The sequence below is a fragment of the Rhagoletis pomonella genome, unplaced genomic scaffold (genome assembly GCF_013731165.1).
Source record: "Rhagoletis pomonella isolate Grant_MI unplaced genomic scaffold, Rhpom_1.0 Rhpom_scaffold_00013, whole genome shotgun sequence".
Classification (NCBI taxonomy): Eukaryota; Metazoa; Arthropoda; class Insecta; order Diptera; family Tephritidae; genus Rhagoletis; species Rhagoletis pomonella.
In genome coordinates, this window is record NW_023458567.1 from 22,249,581 (window position 1) to 22,274,722 (window position 25,142).

Consider the following 25,142-nt stretch of genomic DNA (forward strand, 5'->3'; position numbering starts at 1 on the left):
CATAAAAATACAATCGCCGTTCGGAGTCGGCGTAAAACTGTAGGTCCTTCCGCTTTGTGTGACAACATCAAGGCGCACGCCACAAGTCGGAGGAGAAGCTCGGCCAAACACTAACATATGTGTAAGCGCCAATCTATTATTTATTATTATTATTATTATTAATTACACCCGCCTCTCTGAGTTGATAGCGCCTTTCCTGTATGTAGCTTATAGAATGTTATGGCCCATTTTAAGCTTTAAGGCCAGTATGCAGCTCTCAAGTAAAGCAAAAACTTCATATAAAATGGCGTACAAGAAATGGCTAAGCCATTTTTCTGTGTAAAATTTTCCTGAAGCGCAGTTCTTAAGAAATTTGCTACGCTTTCTACCACGGGTTTCCAAAGTTTTTTTTGTGAAAAAAGAGCACTAGGCAACCCATGCTTGCAACATAAATATATGCCCGTTCCATTATTTCTTGAGGAAAGAGCGAAGCAGCAGGCTGGTGAAGTATCAGATGTCAAAATTCCTTGGACACACACGAAATAATGGTGCATGCTTTAAATGGCATTATTATATTTTAAAATTAACAAAACACTTCTTTAGATTGTGACTAGTGATGGCACGATTAAACGACAAACCGATTATAATCGGTTATTTTCTTGCAGTTAACGATTTAATTGTATCGAAATTTTCCTTTCGATTAATCGAACTATTAACCGATTAATTTTCAAAATAATCGAAAACCATCAAAAATTTACTACTTCACTTACGCAAAAACATAGGCATCAAAATTACGTAATCAAAAATTGGCGCTCTAACCACTCAATAATAGCTACCGTTGATTTTTAACTTTTTTTGTTGAAAGAGTTGGTAATTTTCTTTCATATAAAAAAGATCGTCGAACATAATTTGTGTTGAAGAAAATGAACAACACTACCAGCAAAAAAAGTGGCCAAAAATCAACGGTAAGTCCTAGCTACTTTATACGCATGATGGAAAGGAAGGTACAACTGAACTTTTTGCAACATTTTACAATTTGAATGTACATTCTCTAACCTTGAGAGCTTTCACCTTAAACAGGCTATGACATCTTCAACAACGTTAACGACAAATGAATTCTTCAAATAAATGCGCGATCTTGACCTTGTAAAGGGGTTTTGCCGTAAAAGTTATTAAGAAGAATGGGTAAAAATACTTACAGTGGATGGTATAAAGCTGGAGCAGCTTATAAGGAACGGCACCTAAACACTGCACTGATTAATTCACGAGAATAATACGTAACCACGTGAATATATTATTTAATCAAATATGGATCCTAAACTCGTACATGTCCGTGACTTGTATTGTTTTTGATCTGAACAACGAAAAACCGATTTTGGACTTGTACGGCTGCCGAACTCACCAATTCATTTGTTTTATTCACTATAACCATTTTTTAAGTTTGTTTCATCTAACGTTGTTCTCTGACAACACTATAATCCCTATCTGGGTTTTCGTGTTTTCAAAAATATACAAATAATTTAAATCGAGAAAATATTTCTACTTTAAAAAGATAGGTATTTTAATATTTTTATTTACCAGCTACGAGTTATTAGATGTACTGCAAAGTTTTTCTACTTATTGCAATTTTTTCTGATCTACTGCGAAATGAAAATGTTTTGGTGCGAACCCTGTTTCTATGCTTCGAAAATGTTCTAAAGACCACAGGCAGTTTTAAGACCTCCCTCAATATCAGAGGTTGTTTTTAAAGGGAAAGGACACCTTACTCCCGCACTCCCCAACCAAACGAAGGCGAAAACGTCCTATTTCAAGTGACCCAATAGAGCTGTCAAAATATCGATAGTCAAGTCCATCGATGTTTTACGATAGTCTTAAGGGTGACTATCGATACTATCGATAGTATCGACCCATTTCATATGTTTTTCTAAAGTCATTTATTTTTCGTTATATTGCTTTTATAAATTTGTTTGTTTTAGCGGCTCAAGCTGAGATCCCACGATTGCCGCAAATGGACCAATCTGGAACAATTTTTATTGTGCTGTATTGGAGCACAATAAAAAAATTGTCCCAATGAAATTCTCTACAGTCACACGGTTGCCTCTTTTTATACAATTCTCATTGCCGGAAGTTGGCGAAAAGCAATGTAGTGACAATAATTGCCCCAAACTTATCACACGATTGTTCGAGCATGCGGCAATTGTGACCATAAAGTGTTGCGCTGACCTCTAAATTCAATTTTTTTCTCTGTTGTGTAAAAATGGCGTATTCTTAATAAAAAAAAATAAATCAATTGCATCTGCTTTGTATATTGCGGGCTCATTTTGTGCAAATTTGTTGTTGTTTGAAAGCAAAGAAGCAAAAACTTGTGCCCAACGAAAACTCACGCATTTATTTAGAAGTTTGATTGTATAGTTTTTTTATTTTTCGACGATAACTGCAACGTGCTATGTGGAGTTCAAGTTGCAACAGTTGCAAATTGCAATCTTTTAAATCGAAATGGTGTATCGGTCGGAATCATGGGAATTATTCACCTTTGGAAGGCCAAGTAAAAATCTTTACTTACACTACGTTCTTCATCAATCTCTTAACTGCGAGTCGCGTACCGTTGCAGAGTTTTGGCTGATTAAAATTTCGCAACGTAGGTGGGGTCATCCCTGGAAGATCAATCGAGTTTAAAATTCCGTTGGATAATTAACTGATTCGTCTTTTTCCACAACGGTGTTTATCGACGTATATGCACTGAAAATAAAATCTGCGTAAATATAACGAAAACTTGCGTAAATCTTACGAAATTTTTCGTCATTTTGAGCCACGAAAGTTTTCGTTGATTGTACAAAACCGTTTTCGTACATACTACGAAAATATGAGGCATCAGATTTTTAGTACATTTTACGAATGTATTCGTACAATTTACTAAAGAATTTAGTACTATTTACTAAAGAATTTGGTACTATTTACTAACGAATTTCGTACTATTTACTAAAAAAATTCGTACGATTTCTTTATTTTTTTTACGAAATTTTTGTAAAATGCACAGAAATAATTCGTATTTTTAACGAAATTACTTTCGTAAAATCTGCGCTTGTTTCGTAGAATGTGCGATTTTGCTTTCGTTCTCCACACTGTAAAAAACATATTACGAATTATAACACAACACTTTTATTTTGTTTTTATCGTTAATTTTAGGCGTTTTTGTTAAACAAAACGTTTTGCAAAAACGCTTAACATTATTGATTCAAATTTAATGAAAGTGTTGTGCTATAATTTTAGTCATGTTTTCATAGTGTTAATAATAAAAGCAATCATACGTTCTACTACACTGTAGTTTAGAATTAATAAAAAAGGTTATTTTACCTATAATAAAACTTAAGTCTTTTATTTATATGCATACGAATAGGTTCTATACTACATATTTTTTTATTGCTTAGGCTTCATTCAATAAAGTATATTGATGCAAAGTGTTAAGCTCAACAAAACTAAGTATAAGAATATATAAAATATGAAAGAATATAAAAAATACTTGGTTTACTTTCTTAAATGTTATAATATTTTTATGTAGAGGAACTTAACAGATTTTCAGCTTCATCGATGTTTGTTTCCTTGACGACTATAAATTAAAGGAAAATTATAAGGCGTTTGAAAAGCAAGTTTCAGTGAAAATTCATACATGTAGATACTTTTAATTTTATTAAGTAGTGCTCCTGGCCTAGGCTTGCCGTTGATAGGTAACTGATGAAATTGCGTATTTATCAAGTCACACATTCCAGCGCAAGGCGCAGCGTAGGCGATGTTAAAAACATTGTATGCTTAAAAGCATAGTATATCCACAGCTTTAATATTTAATTTTGTATTATTTTTTTTATCCAGCAAATCCCTTTTTAAAACGTTTAAAATTATATTATACGTTTCACAGCAGCCAACAATGATTTCCGCAATGACACGCGATGCAAAAAATATGATGAAATATTAAACTGCCGGTAATTGAGTATATACGAATTTAAAAAACATGTTTCTGCATTAGTACTTTATACGAAAGTATTAACTAAATTGTACGAATGCAGAATTGTAGATTTCGTATATTTTAAAACCACACGTAAATATTACGAATGCCTTCCTACAATATACAAAATTATTCGTACAGAGATTTGTTCAGTGCTTTACGAATATGTTTCGTAAAATAAACGTTAGATTTCGTAAATTGTACTGAAAAAATGCCCTACGAAAGTCCTTTCGTTATATTTACGTATGGTTCGTAAAATCTTGTTTCGTTGTAAAAAATGTGTTCGTATTATGAACGAAAGTTTCGTACATTGTACAAAAACCAACACTACGAAAGATTTTCGTAGCACTTTTACGAAATTTTATTTTCATTGTGTTATTGTTTAAGCGACTTATGCATTTCCCGCATAAACCAAGAACAGCGAACACACAGGCGCATTTATATTGCATTTTCCGCATAAACTAAGTGCAGCGAACACACACACGCACTTGTGTTTAAAAGTAATTCGCTCGTTCTTAATTGGGTATACATTTTTTATGCAATTCTCAAATATCTCTTCGCTGAACTTAGTGAAGTGATAAGTTGCTGGCATTTTCAGCTATGGTCAACGCTAACCCAGCTTGGCTATCACACGGTGCTTTAAACATCACCCACACTCAACTCCCGGAGTAATTTTTGGCATGGTATTAAGCTACTGATTACAAACCACGCTGGGGCTTTGCACGAATGCATCCCTGGATAAATCCCTGCTCATTACACAGCAGCCTACGGCAGCTAGAGCATGACTCCTCCAAAGGAGTCCCGTATTGAATACACGGTATACGAATACACGGTGAAAGAGTCACATCTTGCGCTACCGCTTCATCAGCCTGCCCGGATATTTCTCTCTCTTTCTCTCTAGCATATCAGGCATATGAAGTGCGTGGCTGACTTGATGTGCACCTAAAAACCATACGGGCTCATTGAGCTCGATACATAAACACTCGCAAAGGTAATCCCTACCTCCTCAACTACACTAACTCGACCACAACTCTAAACCTGGTCTCCCGCTCTCCCTCAGCTAAACAGTTATTTCCTCACTTTGAATGCTGGAGTGAATATCATTAGTGGTATTCACCAAAGTGAGCAAGTGGCCTGGCAGTCTGGAAAAAGAGCAGACCAGCTCAAGCAACGACTGTTGTCAATACCAGTCTTATTTAGTTAATAGACATCCTTATTCTTCGCAGCAAGAAGCTCGTTCACTGAGCCTATAATTTTCGTAATTAAGAAACATTCTTTCGATCAGTTCTCCTCTCGATGTTCCTAAGTTACAAAAATTATCAGGCAATAAAATTTGTCTTAATCTCTCGTTGGCTGGCAGCAATCCGTTCCCAATGTCCAGTACTTGTCGCGAGAATACCTCGGCTGCAGTGTATATATGTTTGTCTTGTTACAATGTTGACTATTTCAGGCAAGCATTTATCTAGTGTTAATCAAGAAATTAAAGACAATGTTTGCGTAAAATCTCCTGAGAGAAATATCAATACATTCCCGTATGGTTGAACGTTTCCATGCAAATCCCACGACAATCGATCAAGAGCCTCAAGCAACTTTTTATGTGCCATCGTGCACTGATCCCAAATAGTTAGTTTAAATTTTTGTACTACTTTTTCCATACCGGATGTTCTGGAAATATTGCAAGTATGAGTTGCGATGAGTTATATGTTCATGATATGATAGCTAAGGTTATGTAATTGTTTGTACGAACCGTTGCCATAATAAATCTGATAAGACATCTTTTCCTAGTTCCTCCTGGCGCACCAAGAAGAAGGTCCCCTAACTCCGTCAATTACCATTGGCATATTCTTCCTCTTATTTGCCGCTGTAAACGCCTAAGCCATTTTGGCCGAGATCGACAGAGAACGCCAATCGTTTATCTCTGTGCCAACTGACGACAATAGGAAACACCACGTGAATCCAAGTCCTTCTCCACTTGGTCTCTCCCTCTTCTTCTGCTACCACCAGCGGATTGCGAGTTTACTACTTTCAGAACTGGAACGTCGCTTTCCATTCGAACGACGTGGCCAAGCCAACAGAGCCGCCGTATTTTCATTCGCTACACTATGTCCATTTCGTTGTAAAGCTCATACAACTCATCGTTCCATCGTCTGCGGTACTCCCGTCGCCAACGCGCAGAGGCCTGTAAATTTTCCCTAAGATCTTTCTCTCCAATACTTCAAGAGCCGTCTCATCGAATGTTGGCATTGTCAAAGCTTCTTCGCCATTTGTCAGCAGGGCATGATTAGTGACTTATAGAGTGTGGTTTTTGTACGTCGAGAGAGAACTTTACTCCCGAATTGCCTATTCAGTCCAAAGTTGCACTTGTTGGCTAAAGTGATTCTGCATTGGATTTCCATGCTGAAATTATTATCGGTGTTAATGCTGGTTCCCAAGTAAACGATGTTCTCTACTTTCTCAAAATTGCAACTGGCAACAGTGATGTGGGTGTCAAGGCGGGAATACTCTGTCCCTTTGGTTGATGACAGGAGATACTTCGTCTTGTCTTCGTTGATCACCAAACCCAATCGCTTTGCTTCTTTATCAAACTTAGAAAAGGCAGGATTTCATTGGAATACGCCAGAAATTACACGCCCTTGTAAAAAATTGTTCCTGAGTGGGTCAGTTCTGCAGCTCTTATTATCTTAACACTTGCATCTTGCGATCGTAAATGTCTTTCTGAATTCGCTTTAATTTGGGAATGTTTGTTTGGGCATATAACAGGAGTTCGCAATAGTAATAGTAACCATAATCATAATAACATTACCTGATGTTATTCAAAATTTCTTTACTCGCAATATACTTAGTAGGCTATGGCGACCGAACGAAATCGTTTATGATTAAAATTAATCTGTTTTATAATGTAAAGGAATGGTGACAACAATTTTAAGTTTTCATTATTTCATTTCATGTGATATTTTTATGTTTGCTTTTTATTAATTTTTTTCCATTGCGTAATTTGTATACCAACTCTTCATTGATAATATGATCACTTCGTTTGACGATAAGATGTTGTGAATTCTCTCTTTTTTAAACTGTCCGGATTTGGATAAAGCTTCCCAATCACTTTCCGTTTCGAACCAGTTATGTAATACTTCATTTAATTTCAATATTTTCAGTTTACTTTTACATATTGCATAATCCTATTTAGAAAATTTGCAAATCAAGATTTCTCAAATACCTTTCGTTTGGTACCCATATTGTAACATTTCTTTTATTTTATCAATTTAATTGAGTTAAATTTTCAAACAGGTGGCAAACCCCCTCAAACATATTTTCGACTGTAAGTCTTCTTAAAACTATTTAGTTTGATACCCAAATTCCACTATTTCGTTTATTTAATCAATTTAACTGAGTTAAAATTTTGAAATAGGTTGCACCCCCCTCAAAAATATTTCCAGCAGTAATTTTTTTTAAACATCTTTAATTTGATACCTGTATTGTAATAAGTAATTTATTTTATCAATTAATTTTAGGTAAATTTTCAAATAGGTAACCTCCTCAAGCATATTTTCGGCTGTAAGCTTTCTTAAAACTCCAAAGTTAAATACCCACATTGCAACATTTCATTTATTTTACCAATTTGACTGAGTTAAAATTTTCAAAAATATTTCCAGCAGTTACATTTCTTAAACCTTTTTAATGTAATATCTATATTGTAATATATCATTTACTTTATCAATTAAATTGCACTAAATTTTTTAACAGGTGGCAACCCTCCTTTAAAATATTTTCGCCTGTGAGCCTTCTTTAACCTCTTTTGTTTGATACCCACATTGCAATATTTTATTTAGTTTATCAATTTAACTGAGTTAAAATTTTCAAACAGGTGGCAGCCCTTCTCAAAAATATTTCCTACAGTTATATTTCTTAAACCTCTTTAATTTGATACCCATATTGCAATATTTCATTTATTTTATCGATGTACTTTAGTTAAATTTTCAATCGGGTGGCAACCCTCTTCAAACATATTTGCGGCTGTAAGCCTTCTTAAGACTCTTTAGCTTGACACCCACATAGCAATATTTCATTTATTTTATCAATTTGACCGAGAGTCTAAAAGCGATTTCAGAAATTTTCCCTGCAATTCGCCTTTCGGAAATAAAAAAATTTCTTTCGACATATAGACACTTACATGCTCATGCAACTACTTTCTGAAATTTCTCAATTTGACAGTCTTTTGAAATATATTGCATTGCCACGTCTGACACGCTCTTAAGAGGCAATGTAATTTCTGGTATTTCCACCCAGCACGGCAACCATGTGTTTGTAACTGCATTTGAGAAAAATAATAATAGTTGATAACGTAATTTTTTGGTCGGTTGTTTCATTCACACACATGGTTTCATTCCGTTTCATTCACATGCCGGCGAAAAAATGACGTCACTGCAAAAAAATACTTTTTTCTCGCACTCCGTCCTGGATGATCTTTATGGCCCCGTCAGAATGGGTACTTTGCGTACGTTCCGCTCAAGGATGAAACTGACAGTTGAGTAGACTGTGTGTGTTTGCATAGAGAACGTCAGATTGGTAACCCTTGCGTCGACGGACCCAACGAACGTTGGCCAACACTCAACTTTTGACGCACGTAAGTCCGTCACTGCTGACAGTTGTATAACCCTGCGTTTACACAAGGCAAGACAATTGAGAATATGTATTAATTGTCACATTTTTTCAGAAGAGTAGACGTCCAGACAATAAACTGTCTCCAAAAAGTCAAAGATAGTGACGAAGACATCAAGAGAAGTGTGAATATATTAGTAAAAAAGTGTGAATATTTTGCTATTGTTACTGCAAAATTAACTTGTGTAAACCCCCATAAGGAACAGCTGATTTTTGTTTGCAGATGCAACACCCTCATTGTGGCGTATCTCTACGTTACGTACGCCACTTCCTTCGCATACTTTTCCGCTATTGACGTACAAGTACCCATTCTGACGGGCCTATTATTCGTACGTTCATGAAATAATGCTGCCAAGTTTTGTTCTCTTTGAACCAATACGGGCAAATGTCAAAAGTGCTAGGAAAGAGAATACGCTATTAATGAAACGATAGTGGCGATAGTACCAGAACTATCGATAGTTATTTCCTGTGCCCAGACTATCGATAGTATCGTCGATAGTTTGACAGCTCTATGACCCAACTATTAAGAAGTTACAACAAATTTCCGTACAACAACTCGGAAATAGTCATTAGATTACACGCCATTAAAAAGTTTTGGACAATATTTGTGTAGCTTTATTCCAGCAAAAGAAGGCAGGTGTCATATGTCTAGGCGTTTTAATCTTAGTCGATATGTACGACTTTACATCATGCGAAGAAGTGTCTTTAGCAAATCCAAAGGCAGCGATTGATTTTCGCGAAGGAACTACAACCAACGTTATTCGGATATGTTAGATAGTGCAGCTGCATATGTTGATGGCAACACTGTTAAATCAACATTTTGATTGTCACATGGTATGAATTATGCTATTGCGCTTCTATAATTTTGCAACAGGTAGAATATGTTCATTTTAAAGTTGCATTATAAGTATTTTTTCTTACAGAATAAGCGAAATAAATGTTCTCACGAATGAGAACGAAAAATGATTCTGAAGATGGCACAGCGCCGGAAACCGGTTTGGTTCCAAACCATATTTGACAAGGGATGATGAAAACCCGTTCCACAATACATAAATGTTCTCACTTTAATTTAAAAAAGTTGTCACTTTTTAGCGCATTCACTTTTGTGTTTGGTACTTTTTTATCCCCAATTTCGCACTACATAGCTAAAGAAAATTAGCAGCCTTGTGCCCGACTTCAGTGAAGAATTGCGAGAGCCACTCTGTGATTTTAAGCAAAGCTTGAGCCTATAAAAAGATGAAGATCGTTGCATTTTTACTTTTCAATATCTCTTATGGTATGCATGGGTATGTATTTACAGTGACGGGCAAAACTGTAACATGGTGTAACACTTTTTACTTCAGCCATCGCTATCTTTCCAAGTTCTAGCGACTTTCATAATTTTGTTGTGTATATTCTTATTGGTACACCTGTACTTCCTCTCTCACAATGATTTGAAGTCAATCCAACAACAATAATAAAACCAGCAGACAAAAATGTAAATTAAGGTATATGTTACAGTTTTGCACTTATATATTTTTAATAACTTTTTGACAATTTTGACGAAAAAAAAGAATTGTTAACACAATGTTCGGTACCCTTTTGCTTGTTTTAGTTACTGGATGCGATTTGGGATACCTTATTTGTATCTCTGTAAAAATTGTGGAGGTATATCCTCCCATATATCCTTAGTTTGCTTTCACAGCTCCTGTACTCGATTTTACGGACTTTGATACTTATTAAGCTGTGCTTTTAATTGATCTCGCAAATTATCGATGAGATTCATGCCCGCGGATTGTGGAGGTCATTTCTAATTAGCAAATTTTTGCTTTTGAATACAGGCTTTGCGAACATGTGCAGTGTGTTTTGAGTGATTTTTCAGCAGAAACTCTAATTTTTCGACTACATCTTGCAAATTTTGCTGAAATATGAACAGATACTGTTCCTTACGCATAATGCGTACTAACGGACCATCAACATTTTTTAAATACAACCCCAAAATATTATGGACCGACCACTGTGATTCACAGTTTGCCTTACATGATGCGCATGGGCTTAATTTGGGTCTTTGATCCAATACCATGCCCGGCCATCTGATTGAAAGCGATTAATTTAGTCTAGTCAGACCAAATAACCTTCAATTGAAACTTACAAATATTTTTTTATTGCATTCTGAACGGCCTAACATATCCCAATAGGCAACGGTCCGGGTTTCGTGCGATGCAGCAAAACGCTACCACACTCGCGCATGTATTTTGATAAAATTTGCTTTTTTCTTCTTTTGCGATCCTTTGCGCTCAATTTGACCTCGCTGTCTATTTGCATTAAAGTTTAATACCTTAAGTGCTTCTGAAGTAGCGGCTGCATCGCTATTTGCTGCTAAGTTCACAAGATATCGGACCGTAATATTTTTTGACAACCTTCCTTTGTCCTTGGGAACACTTTAGGCTATATTTAACATTTTCAAGTAGCAAATTCCACATTTATTTGCCAGTTTTCGTGCGGTCCCGCCTTTCCGCAGTAAATATATTATTTACATTTATGTTTCCTGATTAACTATATTATTTACTGGTGATCACTTCTTCAATAAATTACAATACAGAAAAAAGTCATCTGACTTCCAACTAAGTAAGAGATAACTGTAAAAGGCAAAACTGAGAGTGAGTGCAAAACTGTAACATTTGCCCTAATTTACATTTTTGTATGCTGGTTTTATTATTGTTGTTGTATTGACTTCAGAGGAAGTACAGGTGTACCAATAAGAATATACAACAAAATTATGAAAGTCGTTGGAACTTGGAAAGATAGCGATGGCTGAAGTAAAAAGTGTTACACTCAAGTTACAAGTTTTGCCCGTCACTGTATGTACATACACATGCACATGCTAGCAGAAAAATTATAAAAAGTTGCGTTTCCTGCATATTTTCGGACCACCATAATGTACTTCTGCTACTGTAAGATAACGTAACAATACTATTAACAACGAAAAGAAAAATGAAGTAAAAAGTATTTTAGCAATTATGTACCATTTGTTTGGGTGCATTGCCCGACAGAAAATCGGAAGTATTTGCATTAATTACTTGCGCAGTTGTTGCAGGAGTAATAAAACGGCTTGCCTTTTAATACATACCCAGCAAACACAGTTTCAAACGTTTGAGAAAAATTTATTTCTTAATTTGATATCAAATATTTTTATCAAATGATTCTCAAATTGTAAACGAGGTATAAATTTTACATTTGAAATTCATTTGAGATTGATTTGAAGAAACATGGCAAGTGTCAAACGATACAAAAGTGAACAAAAATTGTAAGATTAAAATTAAATTTAATTGCAAAAAAAAAAACAATGAATAGAAGAAAATATTCAAAGAGAATAGTGCAGTTGATGTTTGCGCGGATTGAAGAAGCTGCAGTCTCAAATGTATATCAAACCCAATTGTTTGCTGGGTACTTAAATAATGTATGTATGTATGTATGTAGATAGATAGGTTTGTATAATAATATTTCTTAAATACAAATTTACCAGTGGCGTGTTTTGCTGACCTCAGCTAAAAATAATTAGTTGGCTGCGGCGCCAGTCAAGGGAAATACCTACAAGTAGTAGATAGGTTAATTAAGAAGGAATACACATATGTACATTAAGTGGTCCAAAATTGCATGTGAAAAAGTAAAGTCGGAATTTTAATGCCGCCACCCCGCAGGATTGTTGTATACCGAAAAAAATATACAACTATTTTTTTATTTTGAAATTAAAACTAAAATAAATTATAAATTAGGGAGTGCTCAAGGCGCTCAAAGTTTTTCACGTATTTTATATGGGCAAAAAACAACTTTCCATAGAAAAAGTGTAGAATTCTTGAAAATCAATATTTTTAGATTGGAAAACTCGGTTCCTATTCAGGAGATTCCCAGTAATAATACCCAATTGTTTCTTTAACATGTCGGCCGATGTGGTGTAGTGGTAAGCAGTGCCCGCTTTCACTCATCAGCACCTGAGTTCAAGCCCTGGTCAAAGTAACATCGCAAAAATATAGAAAAAGGTTTTTTCTTAACAGCGGTCGTCCACCGGCAGGCAATGGCAAACCTCCGAGTGTATTTCTGCCATGAAAAACAGCAGCGCACGCCACAAGTCGGAGGAGAAGCTCGGCCAAACACTAACATATGTGTAAGCGCCAATCTATTAGTATTGTTTCTTTAACAATTTTTTCATGGTAACTATATTTTATAGGTCCGCCAACACCCCCAGAAAATGCAATGGGGGGGACCAATAAAAATTCCTTAACAGTAAAACATGGTTAAATAAACAATTGGGTATTAATACTGGAAGTCCCCTTAAGAGAACAAAAGTTTTCCGATCGAAAAATATTGATTTTCAAGAATTTTATACCATTTCTACGAAAAGTTGGTTTTTCTCCATATAAAATACATGGAAAACTTTGATCGTTTTGAGCACTCCCTAAATATATGTATGTTGATTTCAAGATATGTATATTTTTTCAGTATAGAACAATCCTAAGCGAGGGCGGCATTAAAATTCCTACTTTATTTTTTTGGACCACTCCACATTAGGCCAAATGATTCATTGGCTGTGCGAATTTCCAATTTCGTAAGGGCCGTTTTACATTATTTTTTGTTGCCATTCTGTAGGGAATACACCAAAATAACAGAAACTTCACTTTCTTACAAAACAACAAACATCGTTAGACAGCAATAAACCAAAGTTTCACTTTCAAAACGTTATTGACACGTTGTTTGCGCAACCGGTTTATTTTGTAAGTTCCAAGTGCATTTTTTTGTAAAGTTCGAATAATTAAAGGAAAATTTTAAATTGAAAACAAAACCATAAGTAAAAAAGTGACTTTTTATCATTTGTTTGCAAAAAACAGACTTATTTGCATAACCTCAAAAATTTTCTGATTTATTTCCATTTGTGATTTTATGTAAGCTTTTACAATTTTGTTAACTTTCGGCAAACAAAATAAAAAAGGAAATGGATAAATTAAGATGTAATGAGTTGATTTTATTTTACATAGCACGCCGTTTTTAGCCGTTTTCAAGAAAAACTGATTTTTTCTGGGCTATCATGCTATTACAAAAGGCGAGTTGTTTGAAGTTTGGATGATTTGATGTTCGAAAAAAGAAAAGCTTTTTTCGGTTATCAACCATGTTGAAACAAATTTGGCGCTGCTGATATTTGCGAAAGTTCCATGAAACTCTTAGAATAAAAAATACGAAAGCTAAAATTTTTCCGAATTTTTAGCTATCTCAAAAAATTGCGATTCTGTCCTCCCTTTCGCTAAAAATAGCTTAGCCTAATTTTTTTGGTGATAAATTGTCAATTTTAATGGTGACAAATAGTGAAAATGGAAGTATGTGTTAGCAGAAAAAAAATAGCAGCCTAAATTTGGATTACATTTCATCTCCTGTAGCGTAGCCATGGCTATGTTACAAAGACACTTGCGCCGATTCGCAAGACCATTGATGAGCAGCCTTCGCAAAAAGGCAAATCCTTGAGAGAAAATACGGATTGAAATTAGGAAATTTTTTACTCATACCGAATAGAGCTGTGAACATTCGTTTCAAAAACATTCGTGTTCTTTTCAGGAAGTTACCAGCGATTTTTGGTAAATGTTTCACAAAGCAGCATTTGCATTCTGAATATAAATAATATCGGTGGAGAATTTGGGAATACTGAAACCTCAAGTGAAAATGAAGTGTTTTACGAAGACTAACTGCTTTAGAAAACTCTCCACAAGGCATATCTGCGGGATATGTAGTAAATTTTTTTATTTTTTTTAATTTAGGAATTTCCAGAAGAAACCATTTATGTACATGTGACTAGAGATGGGCACGGGCAAAATCCACTTTCAAAAACACGCACGAGCCCGCACGTTAAGAATTTTAGTGGGGCCCGGCCCGGCCCGACCCGACCCGGCACGATAGGACACGTCCCAGCCCGGAAATAAAGAGCCAACTTTTATTGTATGTATACATATGTACATATTTTTAATTTTGTGTTTATGTATGTATATTATATACAGATATGTAAACAAACCTACTAAGTATCTTATTTTTTCTATCCGTTACCAAATATTTCTTCTTTTGCTTTTCTCTTATCAAAAGAGTTTTAAATATGAATTTCTTTTTTTTTGTATAAAAACAAAAGCTTATCCAAATTTGTAATATTAGTAACGGGCCTTTTCGTGCTTTTATGAAATTTTACTGAACGCCCATACACGCACGAGTTCGTGCTGACAGCAAATATTCCGGCCCGTACATGTAACAAAAGCCCGGCCCGTGCCCATCTCTACATGTGACCATACTTATTTTATTATGTAGCTCATTTCAAGAGGGAGGGGGTTGAGCATGGTAAGAATACAACTTGTGTCAAAACCAAGCTAATTGGGCAATGTTTTTGAGTACGTACCCAACTTTGTTTTTTCGCATGCTACTATTTATTAAAGATTTGTATTAATGTATTTATAAAATTCCCATAAGAATTTTAATAAGCGCCTCTCTTAATCGATTTATGATTTTTTGTTACTTATTTAAAGCAAGCTTTTCTTCACACTGAATTCATTTGCATTCAATTACCCTATTTTCTGCGGCTTCTCTTTGTTGACTGCCAAATTTAAGCTGAGTTTTACTTTACTCTCTACTCTTTCTACTTGTTTTTGTCGATATGTGTTTACTTTGTTCTGGGCTTACTTTCCAATGCTGGCTTAAAGCAAGTAATGAAAAGTGAAATTTGCCAAAACATGTATATATATACACACATTTGTTATTGCCATATATACAATGTTCATATATGTAATTTTTACTTAAGTGCTATTTAGTAGTTTTAATAAAATTGTAGTTTAAAAAATTAAAATCTCCCTTTAATTAAAATGTGAACTAAAAAGTATAAAATAATTTATACAAATACAGATGTTTAGAAAACTTGAAAAAAAACAACCGACTATTTTTTAACAGTGTGAGAATTCATAATATCGCCCACCGTCTTCAAAAGAGTCACAACTCAAAATTCGGCATTTTTGAGATTATCCGAGTATCAATAAATCGCGTTTTTGCATTATTTGAGAAGCTCTAGCAAAGAAAATACAAGGTGATAGAACCTTACACTTCGGCTTGAATTAAAGCTAGCAGTGACCATCAAGTCAAGGTGCACGAATGGTATTTTCAGGGATAGTACTCGAGAGTTCTGTTACCAACAATTGTTAACACTTCTTACAACCGCAATTCTATTTACCTTGGTAACGTTTCAATTCAGCTATAAAGTTTTGTTGAAATTCTGGTGTTGCATATTTCACGGGGCAATATTTTGTACCTGCTCATGAGATTGTAACAAAATTTACCGGTTACAAGAGTGTGGAGAACTTTATTTACCGGCAACAAAATGTTTGTTACCAACCCAGAATAGGCCTGTAAATGTAATCCCTTACAGGTCTATTCTGCACGTTACCGAAGATTTTGTAACCGGAAAATTTTGTTACCAAAAAATGTTACCAGTTCTTGTCACCGCGATTCTAGGTTCGTTGGTAATGCAGTTAAAATATTCAGCAATTCAGCTATGAAGAATTGTGCAGATTCTGGCATTGCATATTTCACGGGGCAATACTTTGTTACCAGCTTATGAGATGGTAACAAAACTTACCGGTACAGAGAATGCGATAAGGGTTTAAAAATTGACACAACTTTATTTACCGGTTACAAACTTTTTATTACCAGCGCAGAATAGACCTGTAAGTAAACTATTCATTGCTTGCTTCCCACTTTCGTTCTCCGGCAGCGGCGCAATGCCTGCGTAAATTGTTTACAAAGCCCGTTGTCTACACTAAAAATAAAATTTCATAAAAGTGCTATGAAAAACTTACGTAGTCTTGGTATTTGTACAATGTACGAAACTTTCGTCATAATACGAACACATTTTTCACAACGAACCAAGATTTTACGAACCATTGGTAAATATACCGAAATGACTTTCGAGTGCATTCTTTTCAGTATAATTTACGAAATCTAACGTTTATTTTCCGAAACACATTCGTAAAGCACTGAACAAATCTCTGTACGAATAATTTTGTATATAGTCGGACGGCATTCGCAATATTTACGTACGGTTTTAAGATTTACGAAATCTACAATGCTGTATCCGTGCAATCTAGTTAATACTTTCGTATAAAGTAATAATGCAGAAACATGTTTTTCAAATTCGTACGACATACGAATATTTTCGTACAATATCTAAATTACCGGCAGTTTAATATTTCATCATATTTTTATGTACCGCGTGTCATTGCGGCATTACTTGTTGTCTACTGTGAGACGTATAATATAATTTTAAACGTTTTGAAAACACCCCGCACCAGGCTTGGAATTAAAGTCAATTGACCTCATTTCCGTTGCTCTTATTACCTGTCACCCCAGAAAATACTGAAAATTCGCTTGAGATAATATACTCTTTAAAATACATTTATGCAAGTTTTATGTAATAAATAAATAAACGTTTTAAACTTTCATAAATTGCACTTTATTTACATAAAATAAACAAAGAACTCAAACATTTTTAGCCAACTTCAAAAAAGGGGAGGGTTATTACTTCGCCGGAATATTTTTTCTTTTTCTATGTATGCTACCGCATTGGACAACGTGAACAGATTTCAATAATTCTTTTTTGAAGTTAAACTCCTTTAGCGGCGGTTGGTTGGTTGGGAGTAAATTGGCAAATTCAACAGAAATTGCACACGGAAATGGTTGCGGCTGAAAAAGTGCTTCTTGAGTGCAAGCACATGGTATTAATTTAACAAGAACTTGCTAATAAAAGGTTAAAGAATAACCATTACAAGAATGAAAGTAAAGATGAGTACGTACGTAGATAAAGAAAAAGATAAAGGCAAATGTTAAAATAAAAACAAAAACAGATATGCATAAAGATAAAGGCAAAAATGAAGGCCAAGGTAAATTTAAAGACTTTACATATATAAGGGCAAAGGTGAAGGGGAATATGTAGATGAAGAAAATGATAAACATAAAAGTAAAAAAAAGATAAATATAAAACAAGTAAGAAAGTCTGCAAACCAAACTTGACAAGGGATGACGGAAATACACGGGGTGTATAAATTTTGAGTAAATTAGCGTTCTTAAATTTCGAAATATCGAAGTTTCAAGCATTTCTGAAATTTACCGTTATATGAAAAGCGGCCGTAATTTTAGTCCGTTTCAATAATTTTCAACGTTTCGCTGTTATGTGGCAAGCACAATAAAAATACCGAGTTTGGTACAAATTGGTAGAACGGTTACCGAGATATATATATGAGATCATAAGTGGGTGGTGCCACGCCCATTTTCCATAATTTTATCTTAAACGTATTTCTTGGTAAAGAATTGTTGCAATCATCAATTTTGAATGAATTAGCTTCAATATTTACTGTTTTATCGAAGATTTCATATTTCTCTAAATTACCGTTATATGGGATGTGGGCGTGGTTATTGTCCGATTTTTTAAATTTTTGCCATTTAGTATGCTGTACCAAGGCCAACAACTGTGCCTAGTTTAGAAGAAATTGGTGCAGCCGTTACCAAGATATGCACATGTAACCATAAGTGGGCGTGGCTACGCCCATTTTCCAAAAATTTATAATATTCTTATTTTTCGTCTGAAAATTATTGTAAATATCAATTTTGAGTGAATTATCTTCAGTAGTTACTAAAATATCGCAGTTTTCGTATTTCTGGAAATTACCGTTATATGGGAAGTGGGCGTGGTTACAGTCCGATTTCGCCCATTTTCAATACCAACCTACCTTGGATTAACGGAAACCTACATACCAAATTTCGTTGAGATATCTCAATTTTTGCTCGAGTTATCGTGTACACGGACGGCCGGACGGACGGACGGACGGACAGACAGACAGACATGGCTTAATCGATTTCTCTATTCATTCTGAACATTTATGTATACATTTCTATATCTATCTCGATTCGTTTTGTCTGTTACAAACAACCGTTATGTGTACAAAATTAATATACCCTTGTGCACAAGTGCGCTCGGGTATAAAAAGATGAGGATAAGGATACCGATAAAAGATGGAGATAGAGGAAGAAAGGTTAAAATAAAGTTAATTATAGAGAAAGGGATATAGATAGAGACACAGAGACGCAATCTGGGAACTATTGGGATTTTGGAGAGTGTAGCGATTCTCGGGACTTATCGATATAATAATCGATATTTCTATCGGTTTTGTAACCGATATTTTTGTCGAAATTTTTATCGATATTGTTATCGGTTTCGCTATAGATATTTGGGAACTTATTAATATAAAAATCGACAATTTTATCGATTTTGTTATCGATATTTTCAATCATTTTGTTAAAGATATTGTTATTGATTTTGTTATCGATATCGGTATCGGTTTTTTTGTTCGATTATCTATCGATTTTGTTATGGAATATTTCTCGATTTTGAAATCTATATTTTTATCGATACTTTTATCGATTTTGTTATCGAGATTTTTATCGATTTTTGTTGTCGCTTATTAGTCGGGTTTGTTATCGATAATTTTATCGATTTTTTTATCGATAATTTCATAGATTTTCTAATCGATTTTGCTACCATTATTATCGACTTTGTTATCGATCTTGTCATCGATTTTGTTATCGATATTTTTATCGATGTTTTTATCGATTTTCTAATCGCAAAAATAGCGTTAACATTTGTTTTCCCATTTTTGTTGGCTTGTGTAATAAGTATTGTTAAATAGCCAATACCTGCACGTTTGCGCCGCCTTCAAACACCTTTCGAACTGTAAAACAATGACTCGATTCTATTCTATGCATATCTATAATATGGGTATCGAATTTCAAACAAATCGGACCATAAATAAGATTTTGGAATAGATCGGTATCTGGTCCACCTATCAGAAAAAATATCCTATATGTTAATCGGGCCATAAATAAGACTTTTTCGAATAGATCGGTCCCTGGCCCACTTAACGGAAAAATGGATCCTATATGCTTATCTAGGCAAAAGGCTACCAACGAACCAAATGCATTTTTTTAGCGTAGCTTGACCCCTGCGCCACTCCTTCTTCTAAACACGTTTCCAAAAAAGCAGCTCCCATTCGAATCGGTTATGAAACATAGGAGAAAATTGTTCCCAATTGATTCATGCTCCCAATGAATTTCACAATTATCCGAAATTTCCTAAGCTTTCGTCGAAAAGAATTCAAATTTTTCGCGTTCTTCCGGTTTTTCTGTGTTTTCCACTTAGAATTTTCTATTTTTCCATTCGAATGCCATTCCGAAGGAATTGCACACAAAATTCCATACAAAAAAGATCAAGTTTCGATTTTTCCAATTTCCCGATTTTCCCGGACTGTTTTCCCAAAATTTTCCAAAAAAAATTTTTAGACGAATCGGCTCAACCGTTCTCAACTAATGAATTACTATAAATTTTTCACTCTATTTTTATATATATGTATACATGATAAATTAATTATGTAATTTCATGAAATTTTTACACTTTTATGTTCATTTCCCTCGATTTCTGGTTTCTAGAGATGGTGATTTTCCACGATTGCCTAATTTTTTTAATATCTCGAATACCGAAAGAATTAATTGAATTTTTATTTTTTATTAAGTATGTATGTATGTAGATCGTTTTGGTGGAACGAATTCGAAGTTGGCAAATTAAATCATCGAACCCTTGTTAAGTACATTAGGGTTTGAACCGCAAAACCCACCCCTTGCGTGCGCTAATGTACACGTTAAAAGTATACAAAAATGTTAAGTTTGGGTAAACAGGTGTTGGTGCATAGTATGTAGAAAGCGATCTCTCTTAAGGCCGGTCCACATAGAACTTTCGCGTTGCCTTTGGCGTTGGCGTTGGCTTGACAGTACCACAATATAACCAGTAAACAACCTTCGGTGAATTTGGTGACTGCCTTCCTCGGGGATGAATATGCTAGGGATGAAATTATTGATACACACGCCTTCCAAGCACGCAGGGTTGCTTTTAATAAGAAAAAAATAATTAACTCCAAATAGTTTCAAAAAGTATAGTGTAAAACGAAATTTATTGAATAATACCACATAAAATGGTATACATAAATGACGCATTTTCTAAACGATTTAAATTAAACGCATTTGAGAATTGATAGAAAAGTACTACGGATTGTAAATTTTTGTTAACTATGAGGTGAATGAAAATTTTCAACCCGGCCTGATGGTTTGATTTTATTACTAAGGCGTCTAATAAATTCATGGCTTTTAGTTCTAGAAGAATAAATGTCAGTAAAGACAAGTCTTTTTTGTATAATTTCTGATCTTAATTGCTCAACTTCTTTTGAACCAGAGCAACTGTCAAAAATTTCCAGCTGCAAAAAGGTAACGAATTGGCACAGCAGAAATGTAAATTTTTCTCGCCATAATAAAAAGTTTTTTCAACATGGAACTTTTCTACTAATTGACATGAAATTACTATCCTAACGCTCGGAGCGCTGCCACTGAGGGCCTTTGCCAACTGATTAAAAAGAGAAAATTTGGAAAGACTAAACAAAAATTTTGGGATTTCTCGTTGTTAATACGAATGCCACAGTTTTTACCTAGCTCGTAGGACTACGCAAAATTTTGACAGCTTGTAAATATGTATACACATAAAGTTGTTGGCGGTAATAAGGAGTCAAAATTAAAATGGAGAAAAGAACAAAAAGCGTAGGTTAGTTGTCAGTTATAAAATAAATCCAATTTATTTGCGAATATTTGTTTATTCTTTTTATTGAAAGGCAACCACTCGGAAAAGCTTGTGTTAATTATATTGATAACAGAACCTGGCAGCTCGCACGTTGTCTAAATTCTCAAGTAACATAAAGTCCACAAAAGAATAAGTACGCCATGTATAAATTTTAACAATACACAAAAATAGAGCTTTCGCACGAGTGTTTGTTTGGTTTTTCAACACCATTTATAATTTTCTTTTAATAAAATCATGATTTGACAAATACTTAAATTTATTTATCTATAATAATACAGCACACAACCCTGAAATCTAAGAAAAAGTCTGAGGAAGGCCATTAAATAGCAGCACACAACCCCGTGCCTTCCTCAGGAGTGAATATAACTACAACAACAACGACTACTACAACAACAACCCAAAAAGGTTGGTTACTGTCTATACTGTGGACAGTACGCACGTTAAAAGTATGCTTGCTACAATGAACGCTTCACAGCGAATGCTTGGGCCACTAAATTAACATACTAACGACAGATAAATTAATATTTCATATTAAAAACGATATTTCTTGCCCGCACTTGATTAAAAAGGAAAAATATTTCACATAATTATATTTATTTGCAACAGCTGACGAGCGACGCACGCGAAAAGTTGAGAGTTGTCCATCTTTTTGCTTTGTTTTGGCGTGGGCGTTGCCGAAGTTCGGCTATGTGGACGGCTGCATTTGAATTCATGTATTCATAGTCAGCTGTTGAAACGACGCCAACGCCAACGCCAACGCCAACGCAACGTCAAAGTTCTATGTGGACGGGCCGTTACTTCAATGGCACAAAGACAATCAGAACCTCTACTTCGTCTAAGTATACAGAGGGATTACATTGTTCATATATGTAGCTTGTATTAAGGAATATCGAGTATTTTGTCTAATTTTTATTAACGTCCAACATTTTTAAAGTTTGTAGGCATCTGAGCCTAATGACCCATTTAATCCCTTTTTCTTTGCCAAATTTTATGTCAGCATATATGTACATATACTTAGCTACTCGTCGTGACAGTTATAGGTCTCCTATTATGTGCACTCTTCGCGGAAGTAGTTTGGTCAACACGCGGCCATTGAAGACGTTGTACGCATAGCAATGAGATTGTGGACTTGAGAGCGCTGGTGACTCTTCATGCTAATGTTTCAAAACAATTGCATATGTGCATATAATAATAAATACTCGTAAATGCGAATTCGCTTTTTTGAAATTTATCGCATGCGTTGTTCAGGTACTAAACCAAAATTCGAAGCTAAAATTGAGGGAGGTAAAGCTGCGCTTGACACCTGACGGCTCCATTGATAAATGCACAATACGCAATACTTTTGATTGTGGCGATTACGAAATTTGGTAAAATGTCGCATATTTGAAATTTATACGTACATACTGGCAATTCAATTTAGTATTGATATCTAATGCGTTTATGCAAATTTGGATGTAAATAAATAAACTTTCTTTTAATAAATATACAATATTCTTTTGGTTTCCTCTATACTATTACTAATTTCATTGGTATCCTTTATTTCATTACAGTTTATTTCTCCAATGCACTTGCTAAGAAGTAGAAAAAATTAGGAGAGCATATAAGCTTTAATCCACAAAAATGAGCGCAATTGTGGGCGCGGCAACGGCGATAGGTGGCGCGGTTACCGCCGCCACAAGCAATAGCTGGTTTATACCGATGCTCGTAGCGGCCATAGCTTACTTTCAGTACGAAGAAATAATGGATCCAGAGTCCAGAGCGGAAGATTTGCCCACCGATGAAATACTAGAACGCTATGATTTCATAGTGATAGGGGCCGGTTCGGCGGGTGCAGTGGTGGCGAATCGGCTGACTGAGGTGGAGAACTGGAATGTGTTGCTTTTGGAAGCTGGCGGAGATGAGACTGAAATTTCGGATGTGCCGTTGATGGCGGGCTATCTGCAGTTGAGCAAAATGGACTGGAAGTACAAGACTGAACCGACGGGAAAATTTTGTTTAGGTGAGTTTCACATTTCTATAGCAAAACAATATTTATTTGCTCGTTAAAGTATTAAAGCAAGTTTTCCTCTTTCAATAGCTATGAATAATGCACGCTGTAATTGGCCGCGCGGCAAGGTGCTGGGTGGTTCTAGCGTACTGAACTATATGCTTTACTTGCGAGGCAGCAAAATCGACTATGACAACTGGGAGGCGCTGGGAAATCCAGGCTGGGGTTATCGCGATGCTTTGTATTACTTCAAAAAGTCTGAGGATAACACAAATCCCTACCTGGCCAGCACACCTTATCACTCCGCTGGCGGTTACTTGACGGTGGGTGAGGCTCCCTATCATACTCCATTGGCGGCTAGTTTCGTTGAAGCTGGCGTAGAAATGGGGTATGAAAATCGCGATTTAAATGGCGAGAAACAAGCCGGTTTTATGATAGCGCAGGGCACAACACGTCGCGGCAGCCGTTGCAGCAGTGCTAAAGCTTTTCTGCGGCCGGCGCGCTTGCGTTCTAATTTACACATATCGATGCACTCTCAAGTGACGCGCATCATGATCGACCCTGTAACGAAATTAGCCTTCGGCGTAGAATTTGTCAAGGATCAGCGCATATATCGCATACGCGCCACAAAAGAGGTAATCTTATCTGGTGGATCCGTTAACTCTCCCCAACTGCTGATGTTGTCAGGTATAGGACCACGCAAAGAATTAGCCAAGCATCAAATACCAGTCATTAAGGAGCTGAGTGTGGGCGAGAACCTGCAGGATCACATTGGCCTTGGTGGTCTAACATTCCTTGTCAATCAACCGGTTTCCATTGTGGAGAGTCGCTTTCATTCCATGTCGACTGTTCTGCAGTACGCCGTATTTGGTCAGGGACCACTTACCATTCTCGGTGGCGTTGAGGGTCTTGCTTTTGTGAACACAAAGTACGCCAATACCTCAATAGATTGGCCCGATATTGAGTTTCACTTCGTCTCTGGCTCCACAAATTCAGATGGCGGCTCGCAATTGCGCAAAGCTCACGGTCTCACCGACGCATTTTATCGCGCGGTGTTCGAGAAGATCAACAATCGGGACGCTTGGAGCATCATACCAATGTTACTGCGCCCACGAAGCATTGGCTCCATTAAGCTGCGCAGCAACAATCCTTTTGACTATCCATACATTTTTCCGAACTACTTGAGTGACGAGCTCGATACGAAGACACTTATAGAGGGCGCCAAAATTGCGGTAGCGCTTTCGCGTACGAAAGCAATGCAGCGCTTCGGTTCACGCATTTCATCGATCAAATGGCCCGGCTGTCAACATTTGCAGATGTTCACTGATCCCTATTGGGAGTGCATGATACGCCACTATACGGTAACTATTTATCATCCGGTGGGCACGTGTAAAATGGGACCATATTGGGATCCTGAAGCCGTGGTCGATCCGCAGTTACGTGTATACGGCATACGCGGTTTGCGGGTGATTGATGCAAGTATTATGCCGAAATTGGTTAGTGCCAACACGAATGCACCGGTAATAATGATAGCGGAGAAGGGATCGGACATGATTAAGGAATTCTGGATCAAAAATACGATAATCTAATTGGGCAGGGGGAAGTGGAAGGGGGCAAGGTTAAGGTCTGCACTATTAAGTGTAGAATATTACCTTCTAATATTAAAGCGTTGAAATTCTGAAACATTTTGTAATTTATTTATTTATTTTCTGTATTTAAAAAATCAATTTTATGTAAATAGTGTAAGAAAAATTGACATGTTTAGATAATAGCACGATGTAAAAAAAAAA

General features: G+C 35.7%; 2 protein-coding genes across 5 annotated transcripts in view; one reads left to right on the top strand and one right to left on the bottom strand.

Annotated features, from left to right (window-relative positions):
* The window catches only part of LOC118748995 (flotillin-2), a 516,275-nt gene that overhangs the window by 95,740 nt on the left and 395,393 nt on the right, over positions 1-25,142 (bottom strand). The window lies entirely within an intron of this gene.
* The window catches only part of LOC118748988 (glucose dehydrogenase [FAD, quinone]), a gene marked incomplete at its 3' end in the record, with an annotated part of 30,751 nt that extends 5,609 nt beyond the window's left edge, over positions 1-25,142 (top strand). For both annotated transcript variants that reach the window (XM_036483762.1, XM_036483763.1), the window contains 2 exon segments: positions 22,916-23,364; positions 23,443-25,142. In XM_036483762.1, coding sequence (XP_036339655.1) covers positions 22,986-23,364; positions 23,443-24,941 — 1,878 coding nt within the window. In that variant the 5' untranslated portion in view covers positions 22,916-22,985.